Source organism: Oreochromis niloticus, linkage group LG7 (genome assembly GCF_001858045.2).
Source record: "Oreochromis niloticus isolate F11D_XX linkage group LG7, O_niloticus_UMD_NMBU, whole genome shotgun sequence".
Lineage (NCBI taxonomy): Eukaryota > Metazoa > Chordata > Actinopteri > Cichliformes > Cichlidae > Oreochromis > Oreochromis niloticus.
Window position 1 is genome coordinate 63,209,955 of NC_031972.2, and position 15,392 is coordinate 63,225,346.

Genomic DNA, 15,392 nt, shown 5'->3' on the forward strand with positions numbered 1-15,392 from the left:
ACTCTTTGCTGTTATTTTGAAAGCGTTTCACAAGAGATATTCAGGTTTTTATTTTTTTAAGCAAAAAAAAAAGCATCTTCCGGTAGCAGCACCTGTGACGTATGATTTTTCTACAGTCGGAGAAGACGCTCTCGGGTTTGCTCGTTTTCATGTTCAGGATTTGTCTGTTAGCATTTTCATATCATTAAAATTTCTGTATATAAATAGTATTTAATTTTGCCATTTCCAACCAGCTGTGGAGAAGCCGTGCTATAATAGCTGCCGTGTAACAGCTGACTTACCCTTTAAATTCAAATTTTATTTGTCTCACACACACAACCAGTGTTGGTCAAGTTACTTGCCCATCTCTGCACACAACCATACACAGTATGACATGTGGTGAAATGCTTATTGCTGTGCAATGCCCGACCATTAAATGACAGTAAGAATTCACCATAAGATAAAGGGTATAGTACAGTAAGTGATATTTATGTAAATGACACCTTTACTTGACTTTTTACTTTTGGAGAGGATTGTATATAGCATCATCCATTACCAATCACCGGTAATACCAGAGTAAAATAACATTTCTAATTGTTATCGTAATCAAATAATGATGCATTTTTATGCATGTAATTACATGTGTGTGTGACTGTACACACACACTTTGTACAGCAATTTGGGCAACGCTGTATTTGAATGCTCGTCTAAAGATACATTTTATTTGCTCACTAGGTTTGCCATGAACAAGTCTGAATGTATGCAAAAGTACCTTCTGCAGTTCTCTCATTTCTGTGCCTGGACTCTACATGCACATGCACACGCACACACACACACACACACACACACACACACACACAGTTGCTTGTGTTTGTAAATTTTCCTGCATTTTAAGCTTGTGCACACTCAAAGCCTCTAAGACCAATCCTGAGAATGCTAAACACTTTGCAATACATATTCTTACCGTTTTGTGGCTTCTCAACCTGGCTGCATGATAAAAACAGTTGCAAGTTTCAACACGGCGCCATTCAAAAATCTCATAACTCTCTCTGGGCGCAGCTGATTGCTACACTGTCAACTCTTTTAATCAGCCTAATGCCACCACTGAATGCGGCAGTGGCAAACTTTGTGACAAACTAAATTGATTATCTGTCTGAAATGGCTCGTAGGCCAACCATTAGACGTGAAGGAATGTAATTCCAATGAATGACATGGATTATTAACTTTAGGGAGATTAGGTCCCTGTGGATAACCAATCAAGAGTAAATAAAGCCTGGAGACGAACTCGCTAGAAGTGCATCACTTCTGGCAGATGGGTGGGGGCACAGAAAAACTAATCATCCAGTTCTGAAGTCTGTCAGAAGCTTATGAGGAATACACCACATCAGTGTCGAGAGTGTTACTTTATTAAAACATTAAAAAAATGTACACACATAAAGTAAATATACAGGGTGCACATGTAGGTGTTTAACATAAAATACAACTGCGCTGTACTTTCAGTGCCATTTCCCTCACTTAGAATAGATTGAGATGAATTTCAATAGGCAAAACGTTTCCTCCGATAAGCAAAGTGTTCAAGTACAGTTACTCTATTTCACATTTTTGTCTTTAGGAACAGTGCCATCTACTGTTACGCAGGTGAGGGGGGAGGGGGACCATACACATTCACACTCCCACAGAGAGTTAGCGGCAGTCGCCACAACTCTCTGCAATGCAGTACAAAATCACAAGCACACCGCTCATATGAGCAGCAATGCAATTTGTCATTAGGACTAAAAGAGCCAAGTCCATGTCACTGAAGCCAGAGCACCACGACATCATGCTGCTAAATCTCATTCGATGGCTGAAGTGTAAGATCGTCTGTCACCACAAGAAATTCTTTAAGAATTAAATATGACGGTTAAGATGTCAACATCAGAACTAGCATTCGAGTTTGAGCCCAGATTGGTGATTTTTCTTTTCTTCAATAATCAACATACTGTAAAAAGAAAAAAGTAAAGATATGACAACATGGAAAGTCACAAGTTTTTTACCATTCAGCCCACTTTACACATTTGGTTGTCTCATTTTTACCGACTTCAAGCAGCTGAACGTGACCAAAGTTGCAGATTGCAGCTTTAAAGGAAAACTGAAATGTCTGCAGTACTGGCAGCTAATGTAATAAAACTCTGTCACCAGAACCACACCCTGGAGACTCTAAATGATAACTGCAGCAGCTGTTTTAGCGTGCCAGTGAATCCAGTCCTCTTTCAGAGTGAGTAGCTTTGGAAGGTGCAATAATAGGAAAGTTCATCAATTCTTTTGCACTTAATGCCACCATAACTTAATTGTTTTTAAACAACAAATGGAAGTTATTTATGTCACAAAGTCTCTATATTCATCCTAGTTTAAAAAAAAACAACACAAAAACCAAAGACTTTACTTGTCTCCATTTGCCTGAATGACCTGAGGTTTCAACCAATCAGTGCTTCGAGGTGAGAGTAAGGGTAGAGGAGACGCGGAAGATCTGCGGCAGCATGTTGCTCAACTGGTAGAACATTTCCTCTGAAATAGTCTGTCAGTACAAAGAGACACACAGAGGGGTGACCAGGGTTAGTGAGCGGACTGAGGTTTGCACGGAAACAACATCTTCTCTCCCCGCGCTGTGATAATGGAAAGATGCTGTTTAAAGTCCTCAAAAAACAAAAATACAGCTGAACTCTTTGCGTCCAGTCAAGTATTAACAGCTTCCGCGGTTTCTTGACATGAAATGAGCTATAGCAGCTGTGACTGGAACAGGGGACACACAGAGTTTGTCACTCTAAGCACTGCCACCCGTCAAGTAAGAATGTTAAGTAATCCTAAAGCAGAAGCACAGTCCTGCAAACACACGGCATATATTTAGACACAGTATTTCTTTGAGGTGCAGACAACAATGTCGTTTCAGTAGCTGCTATTTTGAATGGTGTCTGAGCACGTAGCTGACAGGAAGCCGGTACAGTCAGAGTCCTTTGATGCCACTCGTTTTATCATCTTATCCTGTCAGCGGGAGCTCATTCTATAGGATCCAAACCACAAAAACTCTGCATGTATAGCTTCGCAAATAGTAACGGCCGTGATTCATCCTGCACGGCAAGCTTAAATCAGTCCAAAATATAACAGAAAACCTCGCTTTAAAGTTGAGCCTGAATATTTTTTCCCTTTCCTTTTTAACTTATTTAATAACAAATTAACATAAGACCTGGATTTCCAACAAAGTGAAAGTGATTACACCTCAGTGTTGGCAAGCTGCACACTAATCCCATTGCTTATCGCACATTTATGTGATTGAGTCTCTGAGCTTTCTTTTATCACAGCAGTGCAAATACGGAGCTAAAATAACCTAAAGCTCTGTAATCTATGATTTATGGCACGCTTTTCAAGCACTCAACTCTACGTAGTGTGCATTCGGAGACATGCACTGCAAAGCCAGGTGTGCCTTTTGTTACATTATGTACGGGCGAGGCCTTAAGTATACAATTCTTTAAAAGAAGCATGAAGCATTGCCGGAAGGCAGTCACTCAGAGAACAACAGTGTATCCACAGGTACAAGTGGTACAAATGACTGATCTCACCTTTGGCACTAGAAACTGGACTGTGCGTGATACACCGCCGTCCCACGAGGCCATTTCCATCATAAAACCTGCAAAGAAAATTTAGCATGAATATCACCATTCATTCTTACATTGCTGCATTCAATGTTAAGTGCAATTATTGTGTATTAATACATAATAAAGTAACACAGTATTAAGTATTCTCTATGTTTACGTTTGACAGACGGTTGAACAAACAAGAAAAAAACCACCAAATGACCAATCAGTATGTCCATAAATACTGTACAACAGCTGTGCATAACATCCATGTTACCTTTGACACATTTGAATACGAGCTCCGCCCTTTTAAGACACCACGGTATGGTCATCTCCTGCAATGAAAAGAGAAGGTTGGTGTGAAATGAGGCACACGGCGGTGAACTTAGACTGACATACGACTTAAAAATAAAGAAATCATTTCAAAGACTTCATGTAGCACCATCACCTGTAGGGTACGAGCTCCACAGACCAAACAGCAAAAATAATGTGATCTTAGTTAAGTTTTTGTAATGTGAAACAATGTTTCAAAAGACTTTTTGGCAATCGCATCTTCTTTCATTTTTTTCAAATTTGTAACATTTTTAACGTTCTGTTTATTTGTCTTGTATTACTTATATCTGTGTTACAGTTCAAACATCATAAGAGAAAAAAAAGCAAACGAGTTGGTGGTGAATGATATTACAGGACAGAACATTAGTACACAGATACACAGATACTGTTTCCACAATATTACTCCACACAGAGCTATATACAGTCCTACACACTACAGAGCAGAGCAGAGAGAACCTGTTATATGACGTGTCTTTGTGTCAAAACCAAAGCTTCTTATTAGGCAACTATGTCTAAGCTGATGTTGTCAAAATGCTTATTGGATTGGACACTTTGTGCTAAATCAAACACTTTCTGCGACTATTTCCTTTCAGCTTTGAGTGTACTCCGCTGCAGTTTGCACACAATGATCTCATCTTGCAAACTACCTGTTCTCACCGCAAGGAGTGTAACAGAGAGTCTTTGCCACAACACACACTCTCTTTCGTTTACTTGTACGTTTTGTACTTGGATAAACTGCACAGGCTCTAGTGAGGGATTTCTGAATATTCATTCAGCTTTTTGGTGTGACTGAACTGTAAACAGGAGCACTGAAGGCGACTGTGGTGTTTGCCAAACAGTTTGAGGCAAGAACAAAAGCGTTTCTTACAGTCAGAAAAATGAACACAGCAGTCGTGAAACAGTCAATGTCTGCAAACCGGCTCCAAATTAACCCAGTTTTCAGTTTTATCTTCACAAACCTTTAACCATATATTATAGTGACACTGAGCATTTATTATGTGAACCTCTTTCCTCAAACTTCAAAGAAAAAAGAAAAACTAAAATAAGAACAAGAGCAACAGCCGTGCTGGATTTGGACTGTGGTCTGTAGTTCATGTAGACAAACTAAACCAGTTGTTTTAACACTACAATAGGCTTGTACAAACAGGCAAACGTCTGTCCTCAAAAGGGAAATGCCTGAAAAAGAAGCTGCCAGATGGAAAGTTTTGAAATGAGAAGCCTTCAATTAAGTATCATCTGCTTCTCGAGGCTTCCAGAGCTCCAAAACTTTAGTTTTATGAATCAAAAGACTGTTGATTAGGCATCTATAAAGAAGCTTGTTGAACTGATTATGTTATTATTGGTAACATTACTCAGTTAAATAACCAACAAAGGACATCTAATGTGATTAAAAACAAAGAAACAAATGTAACAGACTAAATATAAGACGAGTTCCCCGCGTCATTATACAAAGAGAATCCTGCTATTTTCACAGGAAAATGCTAGAAGTGTCTGCTCGATCCACGTCGAGGCTTTTTCTGTTATTTGACCCTAACATGTGAGCACTGACTGTCGCTGTGCATATGTACTCTGCAGGATTAGTGACCCAAAAAAGTTGTAGTCTGAATTTACAGTTCGTGTCCAACGAGTCAGATGTTATCGTACACGAATAAGCACAAGCTTAAAGTCAGTCTGGGTGTGCTGAGAGTTGGGAAAGTTGCACAGCCATCAGGTTTTGGGGTTTGACGCAAGTGCAAGACCACAGAGCACAGACGAACATCACAGTTTGTGACGTACCCTGTTACAACATCACTGAGTAACAGTGCACTCATAGCAGTTTTTCTGGTAACCGATCCTGATTACTCAACACCCCTATTCTTTTTTTTCCCCACCTGTATCAAATAGCTGACAGCAGAGCTTCAAACAGGTAACACAAGGAAAGAGAGAAGGCAATAAAGCACGAATCCAAGACCAGAGTCATCGAATAACGAACGTTTCAGCCCCCGCCGGCTGAACTCAAACACCTCCCATCAACATCAGCCGCTTTGAAAACGTTTCTCAACACCATTAATTACTAAAGTTTCAATTCTCTACTTTTTAATACAACTGAATCATTAACGTTCAAGGTTTTGCCACGTTGACAATCACAGGTATGACAGTTTGAATAGTTTATTACAGTGTAATACAAGTACATATACTAAGGTTGATCTAACAGGAATACTCCAAATGAGACTTTTTTTTATTGACTTTTTTCTACTTGCCCAAACTAAACCATCAAGCATCCATGGCAACCCAGAAACATCTAATAACCCAACAATGGATGCTTTTATTCGTTTACAAGCTTTTATTCTTGCAGCTGCACTCATGCAAGCATTGACAGCTTCTTCTTACCTCGGACATGTCGTGGACGAGCAGCAGAGGGATGGTAACAGTGGTGATGTCATGAGTGCAGCACACCTTGAGGATGTTTCTCAAGCCCATGATCGCTGGGTCCCGGGCAGTGATGTTCCCTGATCGGACGTTGTCATCCACACACAGATGGAAGACGGCGTGGACCTCCGAGAGGTTGGAGTGCCGCGTGATATAGAACTCACCTTTAGGAAGAGACGTAGCCGACAGAGAGTTAAAATATAAAAATAATCTGCTGGATAATCACAAACTGTTTTCTTAATACCTGGTAAGATATTCGAGGGATTTCTTTCAACATTTTTGCTCTTATCATCACCGCCGTTCTTTTGAGTCTCTGTAAGGATACAGGATTGCAGAATAAAGCACAAATCAGCATCTCAAAGGGACAATGAGTGTTAGCAGCGGATCTGTGACAGGCTTGGAAGCCAGTGGGCCTGTATGTGTACACCTCTACTCAGTAAATCACTTATGCTGTGATAAGAATCTGGATAAAATCAACATCTTCTATTTCCTGACAGATTAATCCCCCTCTCATACTGCTCGCATAACACTGAAATGTTCCAGCTCCACGAGGAGCCTTTCAGTGTGAGCTTCGTGTAAAAGCCAGACTCGTACAGGCAAGTATACGCGTTTACTTCCCTCCAATTCTTTTTATTTTATTGTTTGTTTGAGAAAGGCTTGGATTTTATTCATATGTTATATTATGGTATTAAAATAGGAGATAAACATCTTGTTTTCCTAAAGAATGGCCAAAACTATAAAAAAACAACCATAGCATCAAGAATAATCAAATTTGTTCCCCAAGATTTCAGGACCTCCAGGCTGAGACTCCAAGTGTTTCTTTTTGCAAAATGTCTCACCAGGCTGGTCTTTGTGCTTGCTGCTCCGCTGGGCTCTGGCGTACAGCACCACCTGCTGCACCTCCTCCAGCTGCTCTTCTAGACAGGGGAAGTGGAAGTCTGTGCACTCCTTTGCCACAGTTGCAAAGTCTGTGGGTTGACATAGAGTAGGCCCCAGGTGAACTCAAACACAGTGGAACCAAATGACTGCTTAGCCTCAAGTTCAAACTTAAAGTTAGATGAAACCCACAGTAAGTGAATAAAACACTTAAAGAAAGTTTGGCTTCCACAGTAGAAGAAAAGAGAAGGTAAACAGAAACAAAATATCCACATTACAGTTCATCAAACCGCCAAAAATGACTCTTTGCAGGTAAAAGCAGGAATCAACATACATATATCTAACTACATTATACACCGCATGCTCCCTGACCTCTCTTGATGCCACTGTAGGAGTTGACCCTGTTATCAACCAGGAGCACCAGACCGCACAGTGAGAAGGAGTACAGCGAAAGAGCCGTCTGCAGCCGCCGCAGCTTCGCTCCGCTGCTGCCGTGTCGTCTGTGTTTGCAGAAATCCAGCACATCTGCTCGGACCAGTCGCAGGTTGTGCATCGTCTTTAGCTGTGCTCCTGCAAATTTTTATTGTGTTAACTGTAACAGCGATGCTTGATCTGTGCAAAAATACTAGGGAAGCATGTGAAGTACCTAAGTGTATGGTGAAGCTCTCCTCCAGCTGAGGCTGTTCCTCGAACATCCTGGCACCTGAATCTGCAGCCTCTGACAGCTGGCTGGGCTGCACCTTAATCTCCTCACTGGAAAATTGAGAGGGAAGAGAAACCAATCCTTAGCACGTCTGCGGATTCAAAGAAATCATTTTATGGAACCGACAGTTATAAAAAGCTTAAGCTTTAGTTGGAGCTGAGGTTTAGTGGGCGAGTGGGTGTGGGTTATACAGGTTAATAAAGTGAAGAGTTTGATCCCATGATGCAGCAAAGAAAGAAATCGAATGTTAGTGTTTCATAAAACATAGCTCAAAGAAACATGAAATGATATAACTCATAACTCAAACAGAGGTTTACGGTTTAAGAAAACGCTTTGTTGACGAGCTCAGTTTGAGCCTCAGGTGGAACCAGGTTTTATTTAAATCTGGGAAACAGACGGAAAAGTAAAGAGACCTTATCAAAGAAATCCAAACTCCAACTCAATTTTCGCTTTGCAGCTTTAACTAAAAGTGCACGTTTAGAAAACGCTCCGAGTGCTGATGTCGAATGTTCTCAGTTTCATCCACACGTAATAACATGATGATATTCATCTTTAAAAACAACAGAATGCAGGGTCAGCACGTTGTCTCAGAACCATAGATGTTCTGGTGATATCCGTTTTTTGGGTTTTTTTTGGTCAGAATATTCAATACATGCTGAATAATGACTGAATAAAGACGACTGTCAGTCTCCCTCGGACTGGGGCTCCATGCAAGATCTCACCTCGTGGGGTGAGATGGGGTGGGGTGAGATCTTGCATCTCATCTCTGATGATAAGAAAGGTGAGGAATCAGCCCAGATGCTCAATGACATGAAGACAGCTGGGAGCACAGTTTCATGCATTGCATGGACGGTTCCCCTGCTCAAGTCATCACATGTTCAGGCCCGTCTGAAGTTTGCCAATGACCATGTGGATGATCCAGAGGAGGCGTGGGAGAAAGTCATGTGGTCAGATGAGACCAAAACAGAACTTTTTGGTCTCAACTTCACTGTGTTTGGAGGAAAAAGAAGGATGAGCTGCATCCCAAGAACACCATCCCTACTGTGAAGCATGGGGGTGGGAACATCATGCTTTGGGGTGCTTTTCTGCAAAGGGGACAGGACGAGTGCACTTCATTAAGGAAAGGAGGAATGAGGTCATGTATTGTGAGATTTTGAGCAACAACCTCCTTCCCTCAGTCAGAGCATTGAAGATGAGTCGTGGCTGGGTCTTCTAGCATGACAATGACCCGAAGCACACATTCAGGATAACCAAGCAGTGGCTGCGTAAGAAGCATATCAAGGTTCTGGAGTGGCCTAGCCAGTCTGCAGACCTAAAACCAATGGAAAATCTTCAGGAGGGAGCTGAAACTACCTGACAGACCCAGAGGAGATCTGTGTGGAGGAGTGGGCCAAAATCCCTGCTGCAGTGTATGCAAACCTGGTCAAGAACTACAGGAAACGTTTGAGCTCTGCAACTGCAAACAAAGGCTTCTGTACCAAATGTTAACACCGATTTTCTCAGGTGTTCAAATACTTATGTTCCTCACTGTATGTTACTATTAACATTACTGTGAACCACTTTTAGACATTTTTCACTTGTTTTCTCGAGACGACAGTCTGAACTGATCCTACAAAGCTCAAAATCAGTCAAACCAAGTCAACTTTGTGACCTCTTGTAATCACATTTACATAGACATTAAAGCAGACATTTATAGTCGTAGTGTAGTGTAGTCCTAGTAATGTGCAGCTGTTACCAGTTAAGGTTAGTTTTGTTGTGAAGATGGAAAGCAGCTGATCGGTTTCATGTCATTTTATGACTCAACTTTATGACTTTTCTCGTTGTTATTAAAATTCTGCTACCCAGCTTTTGTTTCCAACTTCCTGTCGAGTTTTCAGGTCAAACATAATAAGTTCAAAGTTGCATTTTGCAAAAAAAGCACCCATAGGAGTGGAAATGTTTGTTCATTTACTATAAAACTGCCTGTTTACGGAGGCAGACACACACACACCCAGCTCAGTTCAGCTACTCAAATCAATAACACGAGCAACCCAAACTAGCAGGTTGCAAACTAACTGATGGGTGCACGGGCAATCCGCTCACAACACAGGTGCAGGTTGTCACTTGTAATCTGCCAATAATAATACAGTAACATAGAATTTATAATCTGTTTCTCACAGACCAGGAAGACACAGAATAAATCTGTAACAGCTCATCTATTTGAGGTGAACACAAAACATTTTTTCTTGTAAGTTTGTGACTGATCTGCTTAAAAGTTACTTCTGCCGTGGCACACAGCTAAACGCACACCTTAGCCTTGTTTTTCAAGTTTAAGAAATATATTCAGGAAAAAGGACCCACGAGTAACATGTGCACTGCATTAACTATTCTCACCAGTGTCCGGTGTAAAATTTCATAAACCAGCATTAACCTAGGAAATCTGGCCCTTTGGCTTTTAATCAGCCTGTTTAACCAGTGTTATTATCACAGCACATACAAACCCCACCCATCAGATAATGATGCTGCACTCACTGCAGGTTTTCTCCTTTAAAGGAAAGAGTAAGAATAAGCAGCTGACTCCGGTGTTTATTATCTCGAATCGACTGTTTTTGTTGTACCTCAAAATCCATGAGGGTACTGTCACGCACCTGAAAAGGCTAGCTCAGGTAAACGCGAGCAGAAAGTGAGGTTTCATATATCAAATGAGCAAACACAAAGACAGGCTGCACTGCAGTGTGCACACACAGAGAAAGCGAACACTGTAACAGACCTTTGTTTTTCTGAGTGTGCACACACAGATACACAGAGAAGAACTCACTTTATTTTGCTGCTGTTGTTGGATTTCTGCAGGTCCTGGTGCAGTTTGACCACCCATTCTTGGTATTCATGCTTCTGAATGCCCGTCACTTGTTTAAGCTCGCTTGCCCACCTGTTTTCAAGCACCTGTTCATTGATGACAATGTCAAACGTTCAGGGCCTTAAACAAAAAGTTTACTTGAAAAACAAACCACCTGTATCTCCTGAAAGGTGAAATCATCTTTTCGGCTCTCCACTTCTATTAACACGGAGACAAACTACTGAGCACCTCAGCTTCCTTTCACCTGTTGTGCATCAAAGTGTTGAGAAGCTACTGCGTTCACATCCTGGTCACTGAGCGTGTTTCCCAGCTCATGCATGACTTTGTCCATTTCTGCCGCTTGCCTACAAAACAGGAAAGTATTTATTGATTTTTGACAGATTGTTGGGAAAGTACATAAATATTCATAAAACATGATAAAAAATTATCTCTGTGGTAGGAAACAAAAAAAGATCTGACCTAATTTTAGTCCATGGAAGAAATTTAAGATGATGATCTATTTGATAAGAGTTGTGTAAGAGGGGAGGGCTGAGAACTAACATTGGCTAAAAAACCAAAGGCAAAACTGTTGGTAATAAGCATTTAGAAATAAGACAGAAAAACATGTTCAGGAAATCCAAAAATCCCAATCAAATCCCATCTAACACCAACCTCTCCTGAAGCTTCTTAATCTCCATGTCTCTCTCACTGATGAGTTCAGAGATGCTAACAAAGTAGTTGTGCTCCAGGTTGAGGAGCGTATCTGAGGCGGGGGAGTGGATCAATTCATGGTACACATTGGCAAAGTCCTCATCCCAGCTGGGCTCTTCAGGCCGCGCATGTTCCAGTGTGGTCTGCAACAGTGACGGCAGGAAGCAAAACATCTTTTTGTTAAACGACAGTTGTAAGCAGTTAAAGAAGGGTGGAGGTACAGTGCTTAACCATGCTGGGTGATGATCGGACTGTGAACAAGAACAATAAGCAAGCAGCTTATTTTCAGCCAAACAAAGAAGGCAAAATACAAAGTCGCAGTTTCTGTGTTATGACCTGCAAAACATACGAGGCCAGTTGACCCATCTAAGGTAAATGCACAATAACAGTACTCTTCAGTGTGAACACCCCACATTTACACAGGCTCGAGAATGTTTAGGTAACAAACACTGTGCAAGTGGGACTGCAGGCAAACTCCTAAATGTGTGAGTGCAGCGGGAGAGAGCTGATCTCATCAGCCTTCCTTAAACATGAAATGAGGCATTTGAGTTTAAATAAATGTCTCAGTGAACACACCATACACAATTTCATTAGGAAACCACAAAGTCTGCTTCTCACAATTGTGTTTGTTTTGTATTTATCCACAGCACAAAAGTAATGACTCAGTTCTCAGGCATGTGAATGTATCCCATCTCTGGTGGGAAATGCATCAAAGTAACCAAGTAAAATGCTTGCGAGAGACATTAGACACAGCATGAGGGCTCATGTAATGAGATTTTTTTTTGTTTGTTTGTTTGGGGGTTTTTCTTCGAGGGGTCCAGAACTCATGAATAAACAATTACTGCTCTACTTCTGTTTAAATGACTTTAATGATCCATGACCACTCCAAAGTTAGTGAGAGTGTTCAAGGACACTTCCAAACCACGCTGCTGTGCTGCTGCAGAAACATGGAGCTGTATTTATCAGGCTGTGTTAAGCAGCCAGTGCGTGAAATGTATTTTTGGAATACCTGCCAAGCTTAAAAAGTACCGTCCATAATATTAACAGATATTTTTGACAGAAACATTTGTCCACACAGTTTTACAAATTTCTGTACTGAATCTAATCTGTTTCCTGTGTCACTGAATGAGACGGTTGCAGCATGATTCCTTATTCTAACTACCAAATGGCATTTTGAAGTTACAGTTTAAACACACAGTGTTAATATAACAATAGCGACACATATGGAAGATGTTTTCTGTAACTTAGTTATGGTTAGTTATAGTTAGGCACCAAACAAGACTTTACTTTAAAACAAATTATTTGTAACTGTTAATGAAATATCGTGTGTGTGAAGTTAAATGTTTTTCATTAAAATTATACATCCATCAGCCTAAAATAGATAACATCAGAAACAGAAACAACTTGCTGTAAGGTTGTACAAACAACTAAGGCAGTAAAACTTATTATACAGCCTGAGCCTCCTAGCAGAGGCACCTATGGTTTAAATTTGAAAGGTGATTTTCAGAAAGGTTGACCTCTGAACTATCCATTTTCTTAACCACTTATCCAAAATATCTTGGCTGTCACAGAGTAAGAGGCAGGGTGCATGCTGGGGCTTGTACTTCAACATATCCAAAGTATCTTTCAGTTATCTTGTTTCAGTTATTCTAACATCAGCAATCAGGCTAAGCGGTCACATAAAGGGGGGTTATCTACTCAATAAGTTACCAAGGGTTTATCAACCTAGCTACGAGTGCATTCACACAGAAAGGGCGACATTGACAGCATCTGATCGATTACAAACATATTCAAGTTTGCTAAGGAAGGTAAAACTATAACATTAGAAAACTAAGAAAAGGTTAAACACATAATACAGACTAAATATAACATTAATATTTAAAAGAAATAATCAAGGAATATTAAAAGTTACATCTAAGAATCTATGATTCTTAGTGATGCCAATCAGAGAAAGGCAAAAACTTTACGACACTCCCACTCTCCATCCCAAGGAATCTTCCAGAAATTTCTGGAGAACTGATTAGTCAGTAAGAGGTGATTGTGTACCTGCTGGTCTCTAATCTATAACATAACCTTCTCCAGAGCATGTTAGGTCTTCAAGCTATGCAACCCGGTAAGTAGTAAACCACCTTCTTAATTCTGAAAACTCAGGATTCACCTCCTAGGACCTGGCGTCCACATATGTGGACATCACATTTTGGGTTGTCTAGACCAAAATACTAAATTTTGCCCTACAAGGGCCTGATATCCAGTTACGAGGACATTATACTGCCACTGTTCTATCAAAATTTAAAATTAATGTCCTCATATGTTGATCTTGTTTTTCTCAGAAACAAAAATCAGGTTAAAAATACAAATAAAAAAAAAAAATAAAAAAAATCACGTAATTCTTTGTTTTTAAATTTATCAGGTCCCAATCAGCCCAAATAGGAAAGAGAAATTAAAAATGCATGCCATGAAAGAGTTTGGCTCTTAGGAGGTTAAGTTACATGGATACACCAATTCCTGCTGTGTAGTAGCAGGCGTCTGGACAGGTCGCCATTTCATCACAGGGTGGACGCACAGAGACAGACAACCAATCCACACTCAGATTCACACCTACTTTTCCTGACGTGCACGTCTTTGGACTTTGGGCCCCAAGCAAACACACAGAAAGGCCCTAGTTCACACAGTGCTGTGTTTAACACGATAAAAACACAATGAAATGCGTTATTACCTCCACGTAAGACCTAGTCCATGCACTGGTGAGCTTGTTTACATCTACGTCTCCTGTTGTGAGTCTTTGCAGGGCCAGCTCTGCCTCTCTGTCATAATCCAGAATCGTCTCCTTCTCAACGAAACTGGAAAGCGAGTTTTTCAGTTCTAGAGCAACAAAGGTCACACAAAGCAGATATTTTTTTAAAAAGTCTTTCAGGTCTGTGCAAGCAAAGTGGAAAGTGCAACTCGGTAGCTTTGTATAAGAAATGTAACAAGCTCCTGTAACTAAATGCTTTAGTGCAGCTTCTAGCTCTCTTATGTTACAGTTAGGTTATACTCAGGGAAGGGAAGACCTGCAAAAGGAATAACAATCTCACCACTTTCTAAGTAGCAGGGTATTTTATGCAGCAGCATCAGGCGTCCATGAAGGTCACTGATGTTCTCCTGCACAGGAAACTGCAGGGGCACTTTGAGGACACAGTTGTGTTTACCTGCCCTGAACTCGAACACAAACTCCTTCTCAGTATTGCTGCTTGCCTTGGCTTTGTTCTTCTTCATGGTCACAGCTGGAAAAAAACAAAAACAAAACAAGATAGCAGAAAACCATGAATGAATTCAAGCCTCTGGTGCTGCGCCACTTTTACACTGTCGCATCAAATCTGTGACACAACCGATGTTTGCGCATAAATATACGGTATTCACATGCTACAACAAAGGCCGTAAATATTTGTAACTTAATCCCTGCTAAATATCTGCTCAGTTTGTTAACGTGAATCTCAACGTTGGCTAGCAGTGCGGCTAACAACTTAAAGTAGCCACATATCGAAAAATAAATAAATAAATAAACAGAATAAAAATAACAAAACAAAAATCTGTCCAAGACGGCCACAGTAATTTTTTTAAATTTCATGTGATGAACATGAAACCTTTCTAAGACTCAAAATTACCTGCGTCTGGATGAATGTAATAACGGTATTTCCTGTAGCCTTCCTGTTTATCATTCAGCTCGCAGTCAGCTGACTGCATGTGACAGCAGAAGCAGATTCGCGGCACAGAAGCTCGGGGGTTATTTTTATAATTTTTAATATTTCAACTCTGGATCACTACTGCTAAGACATCTGTATGCATCTCTGATAATTTTTAATTTTAATAATTTTAATTTTTAATTGTTTAGTGTTGGACTTTTTAAAAACTTTATTACCGTCACGAATCTGCTGACGTGAAAGATTTAACTTATTGGGATTTTTTCCCGTTGGGCACT

The 15,392-nt window shown here is 40.5% G+C and overlaps 1 protein-coding gene across 2 annotated transcripts; it reads right to left on the reverse strand.

Moving 5' to 3' along the window:
- Positions 1–1,363: 1,363 nt before the first annotated feature.
- On the reverse strand, positions 1,364–15,189 carry ferry3 (FERRY endosomal RAB5 effector complex subunit 3). 2 transcript variants are annotated; one of them, XM_005471155.3, is made up of 15 exons: positions 15,079–15,189; positions 14,509–14,697; positions 14,151–14,296; positions 11,396–11,577; positions 10,989–11,088; positions 10,706–10,830; positions 7,852–7,958; positions 7,578–7,775; positions 7,169–7,297; positions 6,574–6,642; positions 6,291–6,493; positions 3,865–3,922; positions 3,573–3,640; positions 2,402–2,533; positions 1,364–1,957 (listed from the first exon to the last, which is right to left on the reverse strand). In XM_005471155.3, the coding sequence occupies exons 1-14, from the start codon at positions 15,155–15,157 to the stop codon at positions 2,441–2,443; spliced, it is 1,746 nt and encodes a 581-aa protein (XP_005471212.1). In that variant the 5' UTR covers positions 15,158–15,189; the 3' UTR covers positions 1,364–1,957; positions 2,402–2,440. The 2 variants fall into 2 exon arrangements, with proteins under 2 accessions (XP_005471212.1, XP_003447097.2); XM_003447049.4 differs by having other exon boundaries at positions 1,364–2,533.
- Positions 15,190–15,392: the final 203 nt, after the last annotated feature.